The sequence below is a fragment of the Haliotis asinina genome, chromosome 8, assembly GCF_037392515.1.
Source record: "Haliotis asinina isolate JCU_RB_2024 chromosome 8, JCU_Hal_asi_v2, whole genome shotgun sequence".
Classification (NCBI taxonomy): domain Eukaryota; kingdom Metazoa; phylum Mollusca; class Gastropoda; order Lepetellida; family Haliotidae; genus Haliotis; species Haliotis asinina.
Genome location: NC_090287.1, coordinates 36,804,482 through 36,828,931, shown reverse-complemented (window position 1 = coordinate 36,828,931; position 24,450 = coordinate 36,804,482). Strand labels below are relative to the sequence as shown.

The 24,450-nt window shown below is 40.7% G+C and overlaps 1 protein-coding gene across 1 annotated transcript in view; it reads left to right on the top strand.

The window, feature by feature from the left end:
• LOC137295432 (uncharacterized) overlaps positions 1–24,450 on the top strand; it is a 52,069-nt gene that overhangs the window by 21,725 nt on the left and 5,894 nt on the right. The window contains exon 2 of the mRNA XM_067826799.1: positions 20,073–20,255. Within this exon, the coding sequence (XP_067682900.1) occupies positions 20,073–20,255 (183 nt within the window). The remainder of the gene's footprint in view (positions 1–20,072; positions 20,256–24,450) is intronic.

Below are 24,450 nucleotides of genomic sequence, written 5' to 3'. Positions count from 1 at the left end.
TGAAAACGCCCTTCTGTACATTGTGGCCATATAGAGCCTAAAAGTCTATACCCAACGTATTGATGTTTACATTAGATATCCCAGACAAGTACACAGTCTACGAGCTATGTACATTTGGACAATTACGAGGTCATAATCAATAACTACTTTTCAGTTTCAAGGTTGATTTGTTCTACACAGCAGATGTCACGCCGATAAAACTGGAAACAGAATCGACAATACTGTTGCAATTGCACAAAACAGCCATATTTGAAAGAGCGCCAAACACCTCGAACGTTGGTGATCAAGGCTACATAACAATTTCACGTTGTGACAACGCTATGCTTTCCTTGTTACAACGTTATTTGGTGGACTCGCATTTACATTGTGACAACGTTGTGGCCTGACGTTGGGAGACGTCATTTTACGTCGACACAAGGTTAAAGTAATTTGATAGAAATCGATGCTAACGTATTTTACCTTGTCTGCATTAAACGTTAATAGTTGAATAGTTTTCCCAGTAGTCAGTATCTACATATCACCCAAAGCAGAAATTCACTTCAATATATATTCGTCAGTTAGCAGGTTTGGGTGTAGTGTAATTTCTGAAGCTGTCGCTGAATAGTGAAGAAAAACTCTCAGAGTGAAACGTTTTACAGAACATTGTCATGACACTATGTTATAGGAAACATTGCTGTACGTCATTAGGAACCCAACGCACAACCGCAACGTAAACCGGTAGCGTTGTTACTATGTTGTGACATAGCGTGACGAAATGACGTATTTCTAACGTTACCATATCGTTACTAATCTACAACCTTGCGAAAAGTTGTGTTAGCTGGTAACCTGTTCAGCTTGTACCATATGTTAACGAATGTTTACTTGCCGTTGCGTGTGTCTGGTAAGGATGCCGTCGGTGAGGCTGTGTACACACACCTTTTGTGAATATCTGTATTATAATGTACGAAACCTGGTAGTAGACCTGATAGAAACGATGTTTTATCGTGGACAGCTAATTACAACTTCAAGATAAAAATATCGGATGTTTCTTTAGTTCCTCCGAGGAGTTTTTGAACATTTCACCACCATAGCACAATCAATGTTAATCTTTTTCCCCATTGTGCATAAGGAGGCCTTAGTTATATAGTAATTATCAAAGTCATTTGTTCCAAAACTCCAGGATATGGAGTGAGTGAGTGAATTTGGTTTTACGCCGCAAACAATATTCTAGCTATATGGCGACGGTCTGTAAATAATCGAGTCTGGATCAGACAATCCAGTGACCAACAGCATGAGCATCGATCTGTGCAATTGCGAACCGATGACATGTGTCAGCCAAATCAACGAGCCTGACCACCCGATCCCGTCAGTCGCCTCTTACGGCAAGCATGTCTTACTGAAGATCAATTCTAATTTGACCTGGATCTTTATGGGTTCCAGGGATTTAAACTAGGGAAATACAACTGCAGTGAGAGAGTGAATTTAGTTTTACGCCACACTCGGCATTATTTCAACAATATGGCGGCGGTCTATAAATAATCGAGTCTGGACCAGACAATCCAGTGATCAACAACATGAGCATCGATCTGCTAGCCTGACCATCCGATCCCGTTAGACGCCTCTTACGATAAGAAGAGCCGTCTTTTGTGGCAAGCATACTAGGTTGCTGAAGGCCTATTCTACCCGAAATGCAGTTGTAGCATAAATATTGTGTTAGTCTGGCCTGCTTGGATTATTCATTCAGTCTGTTCATGAACGAATGTGAATATTATATGGTTTCTTGACGATTTTGGATTTGCTGGTTAACTTTGAAGCTAACGGAAGATAAACAAATTATAGCCTGATAAAATTAATGCTTACAATGATAATACAATAATAACGTGTTTCGTTTTGATAGAGCGGTTTTGAATTATTAATCTACTATAGATTATAACTTGTTAAGTCTTATCAGGGAAGAGCCATATCGTAAGAAAAATTTGGTGGGGATCATTTTGAAATGGAAGAACACCCCAAGACACATTTTCTTTAGATGATAATCAGTTCTAGGTTGAAGTCACGTATACACTCCGTGAATCTTTAAATGTCAGCATAACATATGTCTGTAGAGGTGTCCCGTTAAAAGGCGACCCGGGAAGGTCCCGGGGTAAAATAGCCTTCAGCAACCAATGCTTGCCATAAAAGCCGACTATGCTTGTCGTAAGAGGCGACTAAAGAGATCGGGTGGTCAGACTCACAGACTTGGTTGGCACATGTCATCGGTTCCCAATTGCGCAGATCGATGCTCATGTTGTTGATCACTGGATTGTCTGGTCCAGACTCGATTATTTACAGACCGCCGCCATATAGCTGGAACATTGCTAAGTGCGGTGTAAAACTATATCCACTCACTCACTCGTTAAATGTCATGTGTCCTGAGCTCAAACTTTTGCAAAGACCAGTTATTAACACAATATCATAGTGATTCATAAACAGGCGCAGTGGCACTGTCTGAATCCTAGAATTGACTCAGCTATAAGCTCACATAGAAATATTACTTCTACAACATTTTGTATTGCTTTTATGTTTTTGTGCATTAATGATATTATGTCTTTTTCGTGACACAAACTTCAACTCATATGTTCTTCTCAATGAAATATGAAACAGTTTGCGACCATATATATCGGCGGAACAATTTCCTAAAAACACGTTATTCAAGTTCGCTTGAACTGAAATATACCCGATTCAAGCTCCTAGTATAACGTGAAACCAGTGCTGCCTCTACAGAAAATCAGAAGTTCTTGAGGAAGCCAGTTTGGTGCATAAAGATATAATTGATTTAGCCGTCAATCGCCAATAACCTGCAAAGATCGCCATTCCGCCTGATCACAAGAACAAACCGTTCACTATCGGATGTATTGATCTCTCGGTATAATCACAGTAATTTCTCCTCAGTCAATTGTTTGGTTCGCAGTTTACGAAGCTGATCAATAGCTCTCCAACCTTTTGGGACCTGTTATTCATATGGAGAAACCTTGTTCGTCACAGCGCTCCAAACGCTCGGATATATCCCGTCGATTGTCTTTCGGCTCCCAAGGGATTTCAAGAGTCTTCAATAAGAATCTCAACTCCTTTGGCACCGGTCGATCAGGCGCTCTCGATCAGTGTCGATGACGTCACGGCAGGTCCATCGTATTTGCGATATGGAAAAAGACTTTGCCATGGAGTTGATGAAGTTTCAATCTATTCAGATCTTCTACTTGTTACGTCTTCGTCAATAGGATGTGTCGACGCAGGTTCATCTGAGAACCCCACTTCAAGAGAGCATATTTGCGTGGACTTTTAAGGTCCATGAATACAGTCTGGTTTTCCGGGTAATAAATTGGAACTTCCCCGAGCGACACAACGAAAGAACGGATGCTCCATTTTATTACGTCTTACCTGGCCATGGGAATATCGTTTCGGTAGTGTTCATTACGTTCCGAACGTTAAATTAAGTAAATTCACTCACTGACAGAAGTAAACGTGATCGTGTTCTGTATTATCAGTTCGGGTTATTTCAGATGCACAGTAATCTACAATCGGTATTCCTGAGAATCAAAGTATAAAACAATTTGTTCACTTCTGCTTTTGAAGGATGATTACAGACATGTACACTCTCAAATTCGCAGTGGAAAATAGATAACAACTTTAAAAAATGTGTTTTCTTATCTCAAGGTTAAAGTCTGATCCCCAGTGTCAGAGATAAGTGAAGATTGTGGGTAGAATTGATCGTCAATAACCCGGGCTTGACGTAAGAGCCGACTAACAGGATCAGGTGGTCAGACTCACTGACTTGGTTGACACAAGCCCTTGGTTCCCAGTTACGTAGATCAATGCTCCTGCTGTTGATCACAGGATTATGTGGTCCAGTCTCGACATATTTACACACTGCCGCCTTTATATTTGGAGTATTGTTGATTGCGGCGTAAAACCAAACGCACTCAATCACCCAGTGCTAGATATGGTCATGTATATCACTTTAAAAGAAAGAAATATTTGCCTGTAACACTGTTCTTAATCCGACAGCTGTTCAAACGCATCAAATTACTCTGAACCTTCTAGACTAAATGTGTCTTGTATTCAGTGTGCCATAGAGTCACCTTATTTATCATTTATACTGTGTGAATGGATGTATTTTTACGCCGCGTTTAGCAATATTCCAGCAACATCACGGTGTGGGACACCAGAAATGGACTTCACATATTGTACCCATGTGGGGAATCGAACCCGGGTCTTCGGCGTGACGAGCGAACGCTTTAACAACTAGGCTACCCCACGACCCCTACTGAGTTATACATATATAAGTATATATATGTATCAACCGAGCAATATTTAACAAAGGAATGCAGGAAGGGACATTGTTACGTTTAGAATGATATTCTTTTCATTGAGTCCAGAATTAAATTGTGACGTGTTTTTTTATTCATCCAAAGGGCGACGATGCGGCTTAGCTACAGTTTTCTAAGTCAGAGTATGCCGCCTGGCACTGGCCATGGTGTCCCGTTTATAATGCAAAACCTTCTAAAATGCGCAACAACGCGACAATGAGACACAGTGAAATACATTTGCCACGTTGTGCTTGTTTATGTGAGGGCTACAACGCGACAAGGAGACAATGTCTTTCTAGGCTGCCGTTAACCACAGCTGATATGAACAATACCCACCCCCCTCCCTCATCTATGATCAACCTTGCACAAAATGTAAGTGCCAAATAGGTTCAATTGCTCCAGTACCAGATAAACCTTATCAAGGCGATTGTCATCTGTTTAAGGGTAACAGTTATGTTTCTATGCTATGAAGACACATTTCAACCCTGGCTGTTTCAAAGCTATGAATTTCCGACCCGGCACATTGGCATTAATTTAACACAAGCGACCGATTTCAGATGCATTGATGTCAAGGTTGTCATTTAACACCTGAAATCACAATTGAGTCACGCTGACAACTGATTGCAGACGAGGTACTAATTTTAAAGAGGGCATCGATATAGTTTGGAGCATCGATATCACCTAGGGTCATTGTCACAATATGGAGTGATGCCAAACAATGGAGTAATGTCACATAATTGGGTAATGTCATACAATGAAGAAATGCCAAACAATGGAGAAATGTCACATAATTGGGTAATGTCATACAATGAAGAAATACCAAACAATTGAGAAATGTCACATGAAGGAGTTTTATCATACAATGGGGTAATGTCACATAATGGAATAATGTCATACAACGGAGTAATGTCACATAATGGAATAATGGTATACAATGTAGTAAAGTCACATGGGGGCAAATATCATACAATGCACTAATGTCACACACTGCATTAATTTCACACAATGCTCTGATGTCATACAATGCACTAATTTCACACAATGCTCTGATGTCATACAATGCACTAATTTCACACGATGCTCTGATGTCATACAATGCACTAATTGCAAACGTAGTGTCCTAGTCATATATGACGCTAGGGACATACAAAACAGTATAGAAGACACCATTGTCGTACACGAGGTTGAAAGCATTCCGGAAACTGATATCAAGTATAATCCGCACATACTGAAAACAAGTCAGACACGTCTTCTCTTCTCTGGAGTCTTCTCTGGAGTCTTCTCACCCTGTCGTTTAAAAAGAAATACTTAACAAAGTCATCATTATGGAATTTATGAAGACCTGTGTCAATTTGTTACAAGCCAAAGTTAATCAGGACATAAATCCTGGGTTATCTACCGGAAGAGAAGATTAGTCAGTCCTATTCGTGATCCAATTCACAACGCAAGGCCTTTGTTATGCAATACGGCGTTCAATATTTCATGAAATAGACTTATGGGGATGAAAGGCAAAAATGATGATGCATTCATTACCTAACGCTGATAAGAACATACGCTGGAGGCTGTGGAAGCTGGTCATTGTACTTGACTGTATTTGTTGACAGTTGTCATGGTAACCCACCTCGAGGCATGGTATCGTGATGTTTTATTTATTTACCAGATTCAAATTAATCAAGTCAGAGACTTACAATTTCCTATGTCACGAGATGACATGAATCATGCATCAATCAGACCTCTTTCACCACAAACTTAGCATCGGGATCTCGTGAACTTAACTCTAGTCAACAAACCATGTGTAATGGATGGAATCCATTTTCCTGACCTCAGTATTGAAAACAGTGCTAATCACCATGCTGTGTTCTTGTTTTAACCTACTACATGTGATATTGTTTACCTAAAGTCGGGGTCGACAAAACGCGACTAAATCATGTACGTTGACCATACGTTTCCTTAAGGACATGGTCATTCCATATACTTTGTCCCACAATCTACAAACCACAGTATTTTCCCTGCTGTTTAGCCCTCTCTGCTGTGCTATAGCCCTACATAAAAGTCTTGATTTCCTCAGGTTCTGAATCTCTGATCTCCCTGGGTCTCTTTTTCAGTTTATATGGCTTTGTATGTTTCTATCAAAATTATATACATTCACTGACTAAGCATAGTATATTATTGCATGCAACGAACATCACAGACTAGTTTTCAATCAACAATCCATAAATGATAGTATTGACTGACAGGATCATAGCTCTGACCTAAAGCACATTTATCAGTTCTTGAAGTGGAATTGGAGTTTTATGCTGCTCAAAAGAAGTTAAGAATTTACTACAGTTACATTGTCATTCCATCTTTGATTGACCATAGTAATATGAAAAGTTGAGTTGTCCATAGCTTCGAGGTAGTATGTATTGATCAGAATAACATTGCGAAGTTAGCTCAACTGGCAACCTACAGAGTGCAGTCAGGTCCCAGTAGAAATACATGTAAGATGTTTATTGGTGATTAAAATGAATGATAAGGCTTATTTGAGAGAATTATCCCTGTCATATTCTTGCACTTCTCTTAAATAGCAGAGACATGAACTTGTTTTACTTTGAATTCTTTGTTTGCCCGAGTGCAAACGGAAGGGACCGAGAGTTGACGAAAGGGCAAACTTGTAAATGAGTACATGTACTTGTGCCATCATAAGTAATCGGAAATTGTATTGTGTGTATCTATTTAAACTGTATTTTGAAACCTTGCGTTGTGACTTTTATAATAAAACACTCCAATCATTTTAAATTATGCCCATTCGGTAATACTTTCGAGGATCCCACTACTAGTATTTAATTACTGTATCTCCACATCTGTCCATCCTTGTAATTGTGTTTATTGCACAGAAAAATTACCCTGTGAGCAATAACGTGCAAATGAGTAATAATACACGAGTGGGTAATAATGTATCGTGAGTCATAATATGCCGTGGGTAATGACATGCCAGTGAGTTATAATGAGCCAGTGAGTAATAATGTGCCCGTGAGTAATAATGTGCCCGTGAGTAATGACGTGCCTGTGTGTAATAATGCGCAGTAGTAATAATGCTCTAGTAAGTAATGTCGCTCCTGTGAACAATAATGCCTGTGTGAATATTAATGCTCCAATAGAAATCATGCGCGTGTTAGTAATAATGCGGCTATGAGTAATGCTGCGCATGTGAGTAATAATGTACCTGTGAGTAATACTGCATCTGTGAATAATAATCTGCCAGTAGGTAACGCTACGCGTGTGGATAATACTGCACCTGTCACATCTGGACCACACGATATTACACTGTCGGCCATACATCAGAATAAATTGCAGACGCGATATATCCCTAGGGACACAACGACCGTATGCGTAACTAACACTTCCTCTGATTATCACAGGAAGCTCCATCAGTACCATGCCAATTTTAAGGGCCACTGATTTTAGAGATTTGGTTGGTAAGCTGAGCTCGCTTGTAGTGTGACCATGCATACTCTCTCTCTCTCCCCTTCTCTCTCTCTCTCCCCTTCTCTCTCTCTCTCTGCGTCTCTCTCGCTCGATCTCTCACACACACAGACATATGAAATGAGGTAGAGCGAAATAAAATGAAATAATAAACAAAGCAAATCATTTGCGAGGTAAGAGAGTCCTGGGTCTTCAATCCCTTTATAAGCAGCCCATACAGCGAAAGGAACCTCTCCCAGGTAGCGCTACCTATCGAATCCAACCAAGAACGTTTCACTGAATACATGGTCTCCCCAACGCTGCTGCCTTCTGCATTAGCCGGAGTGTCAGAATGGCTGTGTTCCTGGCAACAAACCACATGGTTATAATTACGATAATGATGGTAATATTATTCGTAAACCAGTACAAACTAGACTGGGTTCTGTCTCTTATCTGTTAATGTGTATAGCTCGGGGGTATGTGTGAACGAGAACATGGCCGTGAGCTAGTTTTAACAACATTTAGGACATCGACACAATTAACTCATTGTTTCGTTCTCGTGGTTGTTTAACGCCACTCTCAGCACATTTCCAGCTATATGGCAGTGGTCTGTAAATCGAGTCTGGGCCAGATAATCTGATCTCTGCAGTCATGCGGCGTTATGCAATGGCTGTAATCAATCAATATTGCGATATACTTTTCGTTGAACAAGAGGTGTTCGGATTACCTGGGCATGTTATGTAAATAAAAAAATGTAGGTAACAGTTTTTAACAATATGGTCTAATCATATAGGTATAGCACATAAATATGACCCACGTACTCTCTCGCCCACTCACTCACTCACTCACTCACTCACTCACTCACTCACTCACTCACTCACTGTCACTCATGATCAACCCACCGCCCGGCATCAGTGGTTGGCAAAACGTGTTACACTGAAAACAAAAACTAGGGCGTGTTTTTGATGACTAACACAGGTAACGGATATTCAGTTTAATGAAAACGACAAAACAATTTCCATATTCATAATATTATACCTGAAAGCAGTAACAGTTGTCAGACTCGAATAATGACGACACCAGGTGTTTGAGAAAAGGCGCACCTGAGCGTATGAAGATATAATCTATAACAGTATAGTTACGGACACAACTGATAGGGGTTCAGAGGTTAATGGGTCATGTTTTAACGGGTTATCGAGACGTTATTCCCTGGCGTTGATGTTTTGATGTTCAACGGGTTATCGAGACATTATTCTCTGGCGTTGATGTCTTGAGGTGATGCAAACAGGTTCGATAATTTTCATATATCACAGACGAGTTTTATTTTTAATTGCCTCCCAAAGTCTTTTCAAATATGTCTTTTTTATAGGTAATGTTAAATATTGAGGGAATATCCCTTGCAAGTAAAATTTGCTGTTTATTCATCCGTGATGCTGTTTATTGATTTGTGTTGCTGTTTATTGATCCGTGTTGCTGTTATTGATTTGTGTTGCTGTTTATTGATTCTTTCCCAATCGTCAGAGTGATTGTCTTCAGACTAGCATGCATTTCTCGTGTTCATAGTGTGATGTGAAATATGTAGAACATGACGTAGGTATGACGTCAGAGAAGAGACGTAATCACATATATGAGCAGCAGACGGTCGTCAGAATGCTCTTGCTTTGTGGATGAATTTATGAAGACTTTTGGACAATGTATTAAATGCATTTGAGGTCTTCACCATACCGGTTCTTGGGAAAAGAGGCGGTGAGGTAGCCTAGTGGTTCCTACATAGGTACAATGTGAGAAGCCCATTTCTTGTGTACCCTTCCGTGATAGTGCTTGGATATTGCTAAAACTAAACTCACTCACTCACTCACTCACTCACTCACTCGTCAACAGAAATGTCCATATCCATGTTGCCGATGGAATAACGATCTCCCCAGAGATGACGTCATTGCATTCTTGCTTGGACTCACAACTTTGTTAATACAGTAATAATGAATTTTAATCTAAACAACCCCATTTCAGTAAAGTTTAGTAAAATCGGCCCGGTGGTACTCTTTATTGCCGGGACCTACTTGAAGTTCTAGCCGTTCACGCTCTGCACAAAACAATTTCACCATTCCAAGCAGATATATATTGTACTCACAATACTTGAAGTTCTAGCCGTACAACGCTTTGCACAAAACAAAGCCACCATTCAAAGCAGATATACCTTGTACTCACAACAGGAAACACTATGCAGCTATGTGCAGCTTTAGTATACCTTAGCCTGTCAACATACCACACCGCGAGTCTCCAATTTACTTGCAGTCTGTCTTTATTAGCAGAGCGAGAGGCCTTCATTATCCGTTGAGAACTCTTCCATTTGACTTCAGGCTCGTGGATTTAGGGGTCTGTTTTAGCTCTTGAGTCGCTGATTGTCATGGCACTTTACGGATAATGGTGCCACTTAGGTTTAACTTTGACCTTTATTTTACAGTTTCCATATGTTTATTGATAGACTATTTAATCGATATTTTGGTTGCTCCTAACCCTACCTCCGTGAACAAGCGATGCACCTCCACCGAAGACACCTTATGTCTTATCGTAGACCCAGTTTAATTGATCGTTTTTCATGATGTAGTTAAACTATATAATATGCCGTTATCATACTTGCAGAGTTATCGTGATGCAATGAGTGAACTGTACGTGAGCGAATGTTATATTTTGGCCAGTGTGTACATCTGTATTGCCTGTGTCTGTAAATAATCAAGTCCAGATAAACAAATGATAGATCTCATGAGCAAAGGGTCACCAGAAAAAAACCAGAAAAGATGAGAACAGACCGTCGTAATACCGTTGGAATATTTGCGTAGGAGAACATCATAAACAAATTTGACGATCTCCAGATCAATGTTGAATTGTGTAAAAACACATGTATCTATTACAAAATAGTCATGCTTGTTAAAAAAACAGCCATGTTAATGGGCATTAGGGAATTGCTTAATCAGCAAATTCATCTGCCCATCCTATTTGAGTAGGTCGTGTACACTGTGATCCTCTCCAAACATTCTTGCAATGTAACCCATACTCATTGCTACCTTAATAGCCCAGCTTTTGTTGGAGTGATAACATCCCTGATACCATGTAATGGCGAAACGTCAGATCTACATACGCGCACGACTAGGATCGAGTAAATATTTGATTTCTATTAGATGTAAACAGGATGTCATGTCCGGGCCTTACATGTAAAACTATACTGTCTTGACGTCATCAGACTGCCGTTCAGAACAACTGCCATTTACTGCCTCATTATGTCTGTTTCAGCTGAGTGTGTACTCAGGTAAACATTCGTGTCATCGATACCACATTAGCTAAGAAACAGGCACAATGGTTGAAGCGTTCGATCGTCATGGCCGCATATCCGGGTTCGTGTCCCCCATTGATAAGATAATTCATCGCTACGATGTCTAGTACAAACACCCCTGAACAAACCGTCATGTGGCTGGAATGTTACTGTTATCAACCTCACTCACTCACTCGTTTCTTCGTTGGTGATAAATTTTGAAATGTACCCCAAATGTTCAACATAATTTGTTTTTTAAACCCTGTTGGCCTTGAGTGGTGCAAAAACAACACCAATAACAAAATAAAAACAAGTGACACTTTTTCTGAAAAATTGATACATGTTTTAAAATCCTGCAATATTGCTCGTTTGAAAGACCATGTCATCGCTTCCCTTACACGCAGATCGATGCTCACGCTGTCGGTCACTGTATTGTCTGGCCCAGACCCGATTATTTAACGAACATTGTCATATAGCGGGAATATTGCTGAGTGCGGCATAAAACTGAACTCTCTCACTTTCACGATTAAAAGAGAAATTCGGCAACAGGAAAACTAAAGCCATCTCTTTTGTCACAAAGTCTTGAGTATACAGAATAACATGTCCGTATACAAATGGCCCTTTAGAATAGGTCCAAAAGGTCCGACGATTCATCATATGTTGTATATTATAAATAATATGCATTTTCCCTTGTATAAACTGTAAGGTTGCCTTATAAGGAATTTGGGTTGGTTGGCACCCATCCTGATCACAGCCCACTACGTCAAAGCTGGCGTTATGTAGATGCTCGTTAGGCGTTCGAGTACTCATGACATGGCGTATGACGTAAGATGGAAGATGTGATACAAGACAAGAGTGTTAAGGGACTATTGACATCCCAAGGAGGCGCGAGGACGCGTTTATCATTTATTAACAAGTCGTGTAATACATGACTGATTATTGATTTTGACGTAGGCTTTAGGTTTGTGGAATGAAGACACGCGGTATATTTGTGCCTATGTGTTGGCGTAACGTATCGACAGATACGTCGGTTATGTTAGACGTAGCGTCTCCTTAATGACATGTGTATTGACGGATGTCCATTAGGGTGTACTAATTTTAAAAAAAACGAAAACGACAGCTTATGTCATGAAAGATGGATGTGGTAACTTGACACGGTTTCTAACCTCGAGCAGTGCTCAGTGCAAAAGACTTTAACGTTTAACGACGTCTCTCTCATTCTCTCTCTCTCTCTCTCACACACACACACACACACAGAGATATTATGAAATAAGGTAGAGAGAAAAAATGATATAAAAAACAAAGTAAATCATTTGCGCAGTATGAGAGTTCTGGGTCCCCACCCCATCTACACGCAGCCCATACAGCGAAAGGACGTCTCCCAGGTAACACTGCCTTTCGAATCCAACCAATATCAACGGCACTTCGTATTATTAATCTCAGCTTTAGTCGTATTACCAATCTCAAGTCTAGTCAATTGTTTACCTGAAACAATTCAAGTACAAAGGATGTGCATCGAACGTGAGTAATCGAAGAGTCATTCACATATGGGCGTTGGGGTAGCCTACTGGTTAAAGCGTTCGCTCGTCACGCTGAAGACTCGGGTTCGATTGCCACATTGGGAAAATATAAGTAAAACTCACTCACTCCTTCATACCTGCAGTAAAACCTTTGAAGGATTTACTGATGCCTTCGATGTTGCAAATGCTTTAATACAAACAACGACACGATCGAAGTTGGTAAACATATTCCGTTCTACCGATACCACCACCCTCCTGGGAACAATGTCTATATGACCCTTCAGTGTTCATTCAGTAAGTAACGGTTGTCTGCGTTCGTCTTTTGTATTTGACGTAGGTCAACATATTCTTTTCCCTAGGTGTGCGTAAACCAAATACTTCGCAGTTTACCTTGTAGGCCAGATGTTGGCGCGTCTTGAAGACAACACACTACACCTCCAAGGCAGCAGCTGGTGGAAAGTAACTGGAACTCTCAGGGGTGTTCATTCAGAGTTTGTCTGCAATGAGAGATTCTAAAAGTACGGGTCAGGAATATTTCGAATCACGGAACGGCACACCGATGATAGAATGGTGTTTGTTTTGGAAGCATGCCTGCAAGGACTTGTGCCTCAAACCGACCATCTGCTCTGAGAGAACATGTGATATTAACAACCTTTACTGATGCAGTTAAAGAAACAGTTCTCATTGCTGTGTGCTATGGGAGCGGTAACGTTCCTCTAAATCTGGGACCGTTGTCTTCATGTTAGCTCAAAATACTGCCACTCTAGAGTGTATTGCCTCTAATATCAGTCACAGATATCTAGATTTCTGGAGTCTTAGACGTATTTACCAATATTCTAACCAAATACCTTTGTTGGGAGACTTTTCTTTACATTTGTTGAGAGTCAAACCCGGTCTTTGTTCATGACGAGCTCGTGTTGAACCACAATACTCAGAACGCGATTTTACAATTCTTTTAGTGCATTTAGCCCATTTCTTAAAGCCATAGCTTACGCTTGCAAACCATGGCAACATTACATCCTATTACCAGCCCCATCTGCAACTTGACATCAAACAATAAACAATCTAGCTTGTTAGATATATCTTGTATACATTTAGGAATGCGAACAGAACCGCGTGGTCCAATCCTTTGTGTTGCTCTTTCAGAGAAAGCTAAAAAAACTCAGAGTGTTATTTCATTGATACAGATACAGTATGGCTCGCGCTGTCTGATCTTTAAATGCAAACACCGAGAAGTCTGAGGAGAAGAATCTTTTTGTGATCCGACATCAGTCTTGCATTTTTATAGATTCCTGTCCTTGGTGGTAGAAGGGGGAGCGAGAGAAATGCATTTTGAGCTGACGTTCCATTGACATGGGCATGAGAGATTATTATTGAAATAATATAAGATGGAAATGTTTGGAATTATAATTGCGTGAGTGAGTGAGATGGGTTTTACACCGCTTTTAGGTGCTCCACACATTATGCCGAATCGAACCCAGGTCTGCGGCGTGACGAGCGAACGCTTTAACCGCTTGGCTACCCCATTCCAAATGAAAGGATACAAGCGAAATGCGTTTCGTAGCATTAACTCGTTAGACCCTCTCGTTAACCTATGGCATAATGTTCAATATATTGACTGATATTATTCAGTATATCAATGTATTGATTATGTCATTATGATAGCATTAATGTGGCCTATAGGTCTTTATAGTCCTGGGACGTTGAACAGCTCACCAGGAGAGTGTGAATGTGTGTGGTGGCTTATCCGGCGATATTCAAATTATATGACGTCAGCATCTGATAAAATGAACTCTGAACCAGGCAACCCGATGATTGGTATTAAGAGCACTGTGTAACACTGTAATAGTGATTGATATCAACAGCAACTGCCCATCCACAATGACCGCTCCTGACTAGTCCACTTGGTCGAATATCACATAGATGTTGGTCAGCAACACGAATCTTTATGACGTAACGTTGTACTGGATGTAATTCGTAACGTTGTAATTGGTGTAATCTGTAACGTTGTAATTGGTGTAATTCGTAACGGTGTAATTCGTAACGGTGTAATTGGTGTAATCTGTAACGTTGTAATTGGTGTAATTCGTAACGGTGTAATTCGTAACGGTGTAATTGGTGTAATCTGTAACGTTGTAATTGGTGTAATTCGTAACGGTGTAATTCGTAACGGTGTAATTGGTGTAATCTGTAACGTTGTAATTGGTGTAATTCGTAACGGTGTAATTCGTAACGGTGTAATTGGTGTAATCTGTAATGTTGTAATTGGTGTAATTCGTAACGGTGTAATTGGTGTAATCTGTAACATTGTAATTGGTGTAATTCGTAACGGTGTAATTCGTAACGGTGTAATTGGTGTAATCTGTAACGTTGTAATTGGTGTAATTCGTAACGGTGTAATTGGTGTAATCTGTAACGTTGTAATTGGTGTAATTCGTAACGGTGTATTTCGTAACGTTGTAATTGGTGTAATCTGTAATGTTGTAATGGATGCAATTCGTAACGTTGTAATGGATATAACGTTTAACGCTGTTTATGAGTGAGTATGGTTCTAGTAATATTCGAGCAATATCACAGCGGGAGACACCAGAAATGGTCTGCAGACAATGAACCCATGTGGGGAATCGGACCTGGGTTTTCGGTGTGACGACCGAACGTTTTAATCAGTAGGCTATCCCAACGCCCGGATGTAAAGGATGTAACCTGCAAGGTTGAAATGAACGTAGTGCGTAATAATAATTATAATGGGATGTAATATGTAACCTTGTGCAGGATGTAACGTGTTACGTTGTAATGAATGTAATATGTAACCTCGAAATGAATGTAATGAAAATCTCAAAACTGCGTACACACCGAAAACGTTTCCACAAATCACCGATGTAGCTTTAACAAACATTTAACATTAACTTGTGTGAAAGAAATCAAATGAACTGATTTGACAATTTTGAATTTCAAAATGACATATAACAATAAAGGAACTCCAAATGTCCACGTTTAGTTGACATGGCTTGCAAGCATACAGTAGTACACAGGGACGCGATCAAAGCAAACTCAGATTAGTTATGATGGATCGACGCTGCTGAAAATGGAACCGCTCAATCCCTCTTTCCAGGTTAGCCGTTTCTGCACGTCTGTACCTCGTAGTATCTAAATATAGACAGGGTGGCGCACGAACAGAGCATTCTACACAAGTGAAACAGTAGCACCTGTCACGTGACATTCCTGTCATTTCAAGTGTCTGGCACGTGCAATCAGCTCGGTTGAAAGTCAGGAAGTAGTGAAAAAATATAACGTCACAAATGTAGGTCACGGGCGACGGTTAGCATCTGGGAATGTTACGCTCGCGTTATTTACATATCATTTTAGTGGACAACTTATATAAATATACGTCGACACGTGGAGGAACCACATTCGTGTTATTCTTACGACAAAAACAAGCCGGTATGATCATTTACCGGTAACGCTTACTTTACCGGCTGTTTTCAGAAATGGATATCATATATATACTGAGAATCACAGAATAGGCCAGCGCTTAATTACATGATGAAGATACTGAGGTATATCAGCACTTCCCAGCTAATGATAACAACTGGGTCTAATGTGATTGACACGATTCAGGTGAAGGTGATGTAAAATGAGTTTCAACTAGGGTTAATTCGCTCATTTGACGACGTGCATGCGTGTGTATATGTGGCTACTTGTACTAGCCCAGACTTCAGCTAAGATACAATGGCTCAGTGAAGCATGAATAACCCATTCAGGAACATTATACTGACACGGAGTCAATCAGTCCTTGTACTCATTATTGCCGAGCGCCAGACAGGGACCAACAAGTACCGTTTTTAACGTCTTTTAGTACGACGCGACCGGGGATCGAACCTGCGACCTCCCGCTCTCTGGGCGAACGCTGTAACCACTACACCACGTAAACGATCCCGCAAGAGTTATGGTAATATGGTAATAATCTGGACCCCATCACGAAATGTCTCACTTGCATTCCTTAAAGAACGGATTAGACTCCCTAATCGTTTTGATGTCTTGTGTTTGTTGTCTTCCAATCGCTTGAATGACTTCGGGAGAGTTAGTGTACTGCCAGGAATACTAATTCAGGAGGCTGCAGTGTTGGGCAGTCTGCACCTTCTCCGAAATGCTTTGGATGGGCTCGGTAAGGCAACACTTCCAGTAGTCCCACTCGGTATCTTGTCATGTAGGTGGTCATGGTGGGCAGCCAGACCTGCCTCCCTGTGGCAGGATCACCCGAAACAAATTATATATTTTTATTCTGTAAAACATTAATAAATTGAATTACAAATAACAATATGGACCAGACAACAGTAGAGAAGATAGGAGAATTGGACGCCAAAGACTGAAATACTCATAGTTGACATGTCCAAGAAAAACGTTGGCCCAGTATATGTAAGACAACTGACTTGGTACATGCACAAGGGTGGGCATGGGGTAGAACAAAAGGACTGTTCAAATTGTGTAGACAAGATTGCTGGCATGTATAAGTGAGTGTGAGTGAGTTTAGTTTTACGCCGCACTCAGCAATATTACAGCTATATGGCGGCGGTCTGTAAATAATCGAGTCTGGACCAGACAATCCAGTGATCAACAACATGAGCATCGATCTGCGCAATTGGGAACCGATGACATGTGTCAACCAAGTCAGCGAGCCTGACCACCCGATCCCGTTAGTCGCCTCTTACGACAAGCTGAGTGGCCTTTTATGGCAAGCATGGGTTCCTGAAGGCCTATTCTACCCCGGGACCTTCACGGGTTTGGCATGTATAAACGTTTAATGTTATAATGTTGCAGAAATAAGGTTCCACCAGAATGACAGAAACAAAAGACTCGTTGTTATATCTACACCATCAGTGGAAGGTTAAATTGAAAAGTGAAATTAATATGATCACATTAAGATCAAAATGAGTGAATGAAAGCTAAGTGATAGAAAATAGAAAATCAACAGTTTAGTCAGAAGAACAACGCCTATCATAACCCCCCCACAAGCCCAACACCACCCCCACCCCCACCCCCACCCCCCCCACCCCCAGTCTTTATTTATTCTTCTCAGCACATTAACTCTTTAAACACTTACTTCCTGTTCCACCATAAAATAGAAACTCATCAGGTAAATCATCAACAAATCAATCATTACCTGCTTCCATATGTCAGGTGTTTCCGTGAAGTTTACTGAAGACCACGCCCACCTTTCTGTGTTCAAATTAACCTTTGCAGCACCCCACAAAAACATTACGTCACAGAATCCAAACAGGACATGTCATGATCATGTTGTTTACGTCAGTTGTCAGGATACAACAAGCACCGCTTAATACCATAACTCGCTAAGAGGCGGGCAGCGTTCCCCGATCCTGTTCAGGCATGTATTTGTTATGAAAAAGGGGAAAGAAGAACAACAGTTATTGTTTGTGCTCCCAGGCGTGAGTCTAGACCTATATCGATCTGAACTTAAGGTAGAGGTAAATATCGATCTTATCATAACACAAATTAAACAATAGTTCTTTGTCTTTGTCTGTTGGGCTACTGCGTGTCAGACAGTCTCATAGGAAATCGTCGTTTCTTAAAGGCAGTTTTTAAAAATGCAATCGATACACCATATTTCTATAAGTGCTTAGCACAAATAGCCTCTTACCTCCTTCAGAACCGAGATCCTGTGTAGTTGATTTGGTGTGATGATAATATCTCAGTTACAGGAACACATACTGTACGAATATGAGAGATGAGGGAGAGGGGAGAGAGACGGGGGAGGGGGGGGGGAAAGATAAGTGGAGAGAGAGAGAGAGACACAGAGAGAGAGAGGGTAGGGAAGGAAGAAAGGAGAGACACGGAGATTGAGAGAAGGGGAGATTAAGAGAGAATGAGAGAGGGATAGAGGATGAGAGAGAAAGCAACAGAGAGATAGAAAGAGGAAAAGAGAGAGTACTTATCGCTATACCGATTTATCTGTAAAATTCACAATTGTCAACTCAATATTGACATTTACGTGACATATTACAACCAAGGAACATCTTCATACCCTTCAGTCATGAAAATATTCACAGGCACAGACCACCCCGTGAGTTTGAAATTGACATCGTACAGATATCGATTAATTAGCTATACACATTCACAGGTTACCGTGGAGTTCAAATACTTTCTTATTAATCACACCTCCAAGCCAGCAGGGACCACTTAGTGACACAAAGTCGCTAATTTATTTCACCTCAGGGGCACGAGCGGCACTCGGTATTGATATTGTACTTGATCACTTGCTGTACATTGCAATCAATCATTCTAGACTGACAGTCGTTAGCCAAGGTTGTTTATGTTTGCTGTGCAGATGACCCTATACCCCGTGCAATTAGCAGGTATATTTACATGTATAAGTGATATGCCCGTATCCACATTGCAATGCTATGCTGGAAATGCACATAGCTTGAAGATGGTGGGTGCATATTTAATCTGTCAGTGTCAAATTGATCTATATGTCGTGTCATGACATTGCGTAATATACTCTGTAGTAGGCTCCCGAACAGAATTGATTGTTAACTGATCGAAGACAGGCTTAGTTTAGAAATTATACAGAACGTGTCAATACTTCTTCGATCGCAGAGGGAGATTATTTACTTGACTAGGGAGAAATTCTGTGTCAGATTTCAGTTTTGTACCATCCTTACTCTGCTAAACGACCCGTGAAATAGATATGTTTTATAAATGATCTTCAAAAACACATGCGTGTAATACGGGATAGGGTGGTCAGGTTCGCCGACTTGGTTGACACGTCATCGTATCCCAACTGCGTAGATCCTTTCCAGTCGCATCAAGTTATTTACAGACTCGATTATTTATAGTCATTTAGCTTGAATATTTTTCATTGAGGCGTAAAACTAAATTCACTCACTTCTACTGAACTGACGTACAAAAGATACTACACACACACTGTGCTTTGGGATACATCAATATACGCAAAATGAGAAAAATAGAAATGTAAAACAGTGTTTAGATTGTGCCTTGCAAGTCGCATATATTTTTTGCCAAAACACGTCGTATACCCTTTACAGTGTTGTGCATGGATTTCATGAAATTTATTTTTTTGTTAATTCGTGGCTTCAGCGTAATAGCCATTTCAATTACCAGCATATATATTTGTCACGACTTTCTGTTGAGCATTAAAAATATTACTGCGACGCGTTTCAAACCTTCAGTACCACAGTGCAGAGTGACATCCCTTGAGTCAGGATCCGCTATTCATGAGTTCGATTTCTTATGAGTTCTTGAAAATATCCACATCGTCACGCAGAAGTGCCGGCTTCGATACCTCACATGGGTACAATGTGTGGAGTCTATTTCTGGCGTTCCTACCATTGCTAGAGTATAGCTAAAAGCGGGGCAAAACTAAACTCACTCACTCACTCATACTAATCGTGGTTGATGTTTATTATTATTATTATTATTTTGCTCTGTTTGCAGGGACGTTCATTTCTGGTGTTAGCGTGTTATGCTGTTCCGAAGTTCGGCCTAAAGGTGCCAGTCGACGTAACGTGGTGTGGGTGAACGCCGGTGTTGCACTGCTGCAGTTTCTCACGACATTCTTGTTCTTGCTGGGCTGGATATGGAGCATAACATGGGGGGCTGCATTCCTGACAATTGCAAGTAAGGAATCAGTAGCACATTGGCATACTGCATATGTTCATGTACGTACTAAACTGCTCAATTTTGAACGCCCAACCAACCTCTGCCACCACCCAACAATGTTGTTTGGTTAATTAAAAGCTGTACATCCATGCTTCCAATGACGTTTCGAAAATAATTGAAATAACTTAATAGCGAAAATAATCGAAGGGTCGAGAAAAGAATCCGAGCAACGAGAAACCTGGATTAAAATCGTAATTTATGCTGCAAAGGAGCAGCTCCAGGGTTGTGTAGTTTCTGGGATCACATCTCATCAGCTGTAAAATATTTACCGTACTCCCTGCTGGTATACTGTCAGTCGTCACTGAAACCACCAGCTGTCTGAAGAGACGCCTACATCTGGCGCGCAACCATGACGTCAACGATGACGATATATGCGGACCCCTCTTGTGTCATCATGCTGGTTTAGGACCCTGCAAAATGCGCAAGTGCGTATAGTAAACCAATAACTTCAATTTATGAAGCCGAAACGGACACATTTCCTTTATGAACTAATTAACCTTTAAGATGTACTTAACGCTAATGTGTTTTCCTTTGCTGAAATCAAATATTTCACAAATTACCTAATTGAGCAAAAATATTGGTACAGCTCTAAAATAATTGACTTGACATAAACATTTGCCGCGAGGTCATAGATTACCTTCCAGATAATCGACAGTTAAATGTGAACGAAATTGACGGCCACTTGGTGATTACTCAGACCAATATAGGAATGCGTGACATTGAAAAAATACACCGTTCTCTCAGACCTGTGGTATCGCACTGCCTAAGAGAAACATCTTTGTTTTCCTGACGGTTGAATCCTGGTCGAAAACGTCCACTAAGCTGACTTGCCTGTCATTGATTGCTGATCGACATCCTGCAATGACAACCTCTTTGTTGATTTCAGGTCCGATATAGTCTTTCGCCTAAGCTGCCCTTGGCAGTCTTCTAAAGTAATTACCAGTGGTGGCCAGATTATGTTAAGTAAACGCAATTAATGCAGCTTATTTTATCCGATTCCGAATATAGAGTACAATACAATCCCCTCGAGACGCATTCCTTCCTTCGTTACAGCAAGCTTACAGTAATGTCTGTATGACATATGTTGGGATGCAGCATATTTCTGCTACATCCCATGTACGGTATAGTGTCATCATTGTAGTCTCAATATGTTGGGATGCAGCATATTTCTGCTATATCTCATGCTGAGTACAGTATCATGTAGGGATGCAACATATTTCTGCTACATCCCATGTACGGTATAGTGTCATCATTGTAGTCTCAATATGTTGGGATGCAGCATATTCCAGCTATATCTCATGCTGAGTACAGTATCATGTAGGGATGCAACATATTTCTGCTACATCCCATGTACGGTATAGTGTCATCATTGTAGTCTCAATATGTTGGGATGCAACATATTTCTGCCATATCTCATGCTGAGTACAGTATCATCGTTGTAGTTTCAATATGTTGGGATGCAACATATTTCAACTATATCCCAATGGCATGAAAAATACAGTATCATGATTATGGTCTAGATATGTTGTGATGCAGCATATTTCTGCTATATCTCATGCTGAGTACAGTATCATCGTTGTGGTCTAGATATGTTGTGATGCAGCATATTTCTGTTATATCTCATGCTGAGTACAGTATCATCGTTGTGGTCTAGATATGTTGTGATGCAGCATATTTCACATGTGGAGAAGAGAATCATCGTTGTAGTCTCAATATGTTGTGATGCAGCAGTTATGGCTAAGATCTGATGTACTGCTGCAGATTTCAGCTATATCTCATGCTGAGTACAGTATCATCGTTGTGGTCTAGATATGTTGTGATGCAGCATATTTCACATGTGTAGAAAAGAATCATCGTTGTGGTCTCAATATGTTGTGATGTAGCAGTTATGGCCAAGATCTGATGTACTGCTGCAGATTTCAGCTATATCTCATGTAGAGTATCGTCGTTATGGCCGAGATATGTTGTCATACAGCATATTTCAGCGTTGTCCTTCTGTAGATGATATTCTAATCTGTCCTGCACATGATGGCGGAGATTCATTGTGAAACAGGTTGTCCGAGGTGAATTTAGTTATTGAACAGTTTTCTCAAACTCCGCTAGAATTGAACATGTTGGTCGATTTGTTTTGTGTGACTCTACACATGCTGTCCGAGCATTTTGCTGTATGTTGTACATGTTGTTCGATTTCTTGCGAAGTGTACATGTTTACTACCGTTTTGGCAAGGTGTTGTGCGTGGTGGTAGGGCAGTCTGTCAGGTGTCGTACACATTGAAGAACAGTCTGTCAGGAGTTGTGCATGTTTGTAGAGCAGTCGGTCAGGTGTTGTACATGTTTGTTAAGCAGTCTGTCAGGTGTTGTCGATGTTGGTAGAGCAGTCTGTCACGTGTTGTACATATTGGTAGAACAGTCTGTCAGGTGTTGTACATGTTGGTAGAGCAGTCTGTCAGGTGTTGTACATGTTGGTAGAGCAGTCTGTCAGGTGTTGTACACGTTTGTAGAGCAGTCTGTCAGGTGTTGTCGATGTTGGTAGAGCAGGTTGTCAGGTATTGTACATGTTTGTGGAGCAGTCTGTCACGTGTTGTACATATTGGTAGAACAGTCTGTCAGGTGTTGTACATGTTGGTAGAACAGTCTGTTAAGAGTTGTACATGTTTGTAGAACAGTCTGTCAGGTGTTGTACATGTTGGTAGAGCAGTCTGTCAGGTGTTGTACATGTTGGTAGAACAGTCTGCCAGGTGTTGTACATGTTGGTAGAACAGTCTTCCAGGTGTTGTACATGTTGGTAGAGCACTTTAACATCCCATGCACCCTATTGGTGGTGAAGGGCAGTGGGGTAACTTCGTGGTTAAAGCGTTGGCTCGTCACTCCGATAACCGGGTTCGATTCCTCACATGGGTACAATGTGTGAAACCCATTCTGATGTCCCCGCCGTGATATTGTTGGAATATTGCTTAAAATGGCGTAAACCTAAACTCACTCACTATAGCTACTGGTGGTGATCAGTTGGCTTTCTAACATGTCGAATGGCGTGGCAGTGTGACGCCATGACATGTTCCATGTCTTATGTTATCAGATGCCAACTCGTCTGAACCAAACAAAAGTCAATGGAATATTAACGTTTTACCGTTTCAAAAATATATAGACACACACACACATACACACACACACTCTCTCACACACACAGAGACACACGCAGAGAGAGACAGACAGACACACACACACACACAGATGAGTGTATGAGTGAATATATATATATATATATATATATATATATATATATATATATATATATATATATATATATATATATTCACTCATACATATTTAAGTTATGCATTTGGTATGTTGCACCAGGTATGCTTAACCATTAGATAAACTCCAGCAGAAATGGATTGTAGAATATTTGATATATGTCACATTCCTTGACATTCATTACCATTTTGTTAATGTTCGGTTCGATTGTATCTGATTCTACTTTGCCAGAGCAGTTTAATTGATCATCGGGATCTTGTACTTGTGCAGTAAGATTGCTTCTCTCCACGTCAGTCGGTAGAGGATCGCAATAAAAGAGTGAATATTATTTTATTACCTGGAAGGAATTTGCACGAGTTGGAATTGAGACTAACAGGATCGATGGTAAGCCTGGCTGACTTGGTTGACATTTACCGCAGTAGCATTTAACGATGCGTTAGATTCAACCGCAAGAAATTGGATTAAAACATCATTTACATAGAGATATGTGCGTATGCGTGTGCGTGTGCGTGCGTGGTTGTACTAATCAGACTAAAAAGATCGGGTGGTCAGGGTCGCTGATTTGGTTGACGCCTGTCATCTAATCCCATTTGTGTAGATCGATGACCATGCTGTTGATCACTGGATTGCCTGGTCCAGACACGATTATTTACTGACCGCAGCCATATAGCTGGAATATGGCTGAGTGCGATATTAAGCACCAAACAAATAAACACGCAAACCGTTCTATACAGCTATCCTGCTGAAATACAATGCTGCCATTTAACATACGTACAACCCAGACATGGATATTGATACCCAGCCGAATTCAGTGAATGAATAATGTTTAACGTCGCTATTTAGTAATGTTCCGGCAACATCACGGCGGGGACACCTAAAACGGGCTTAGAATTAGTAG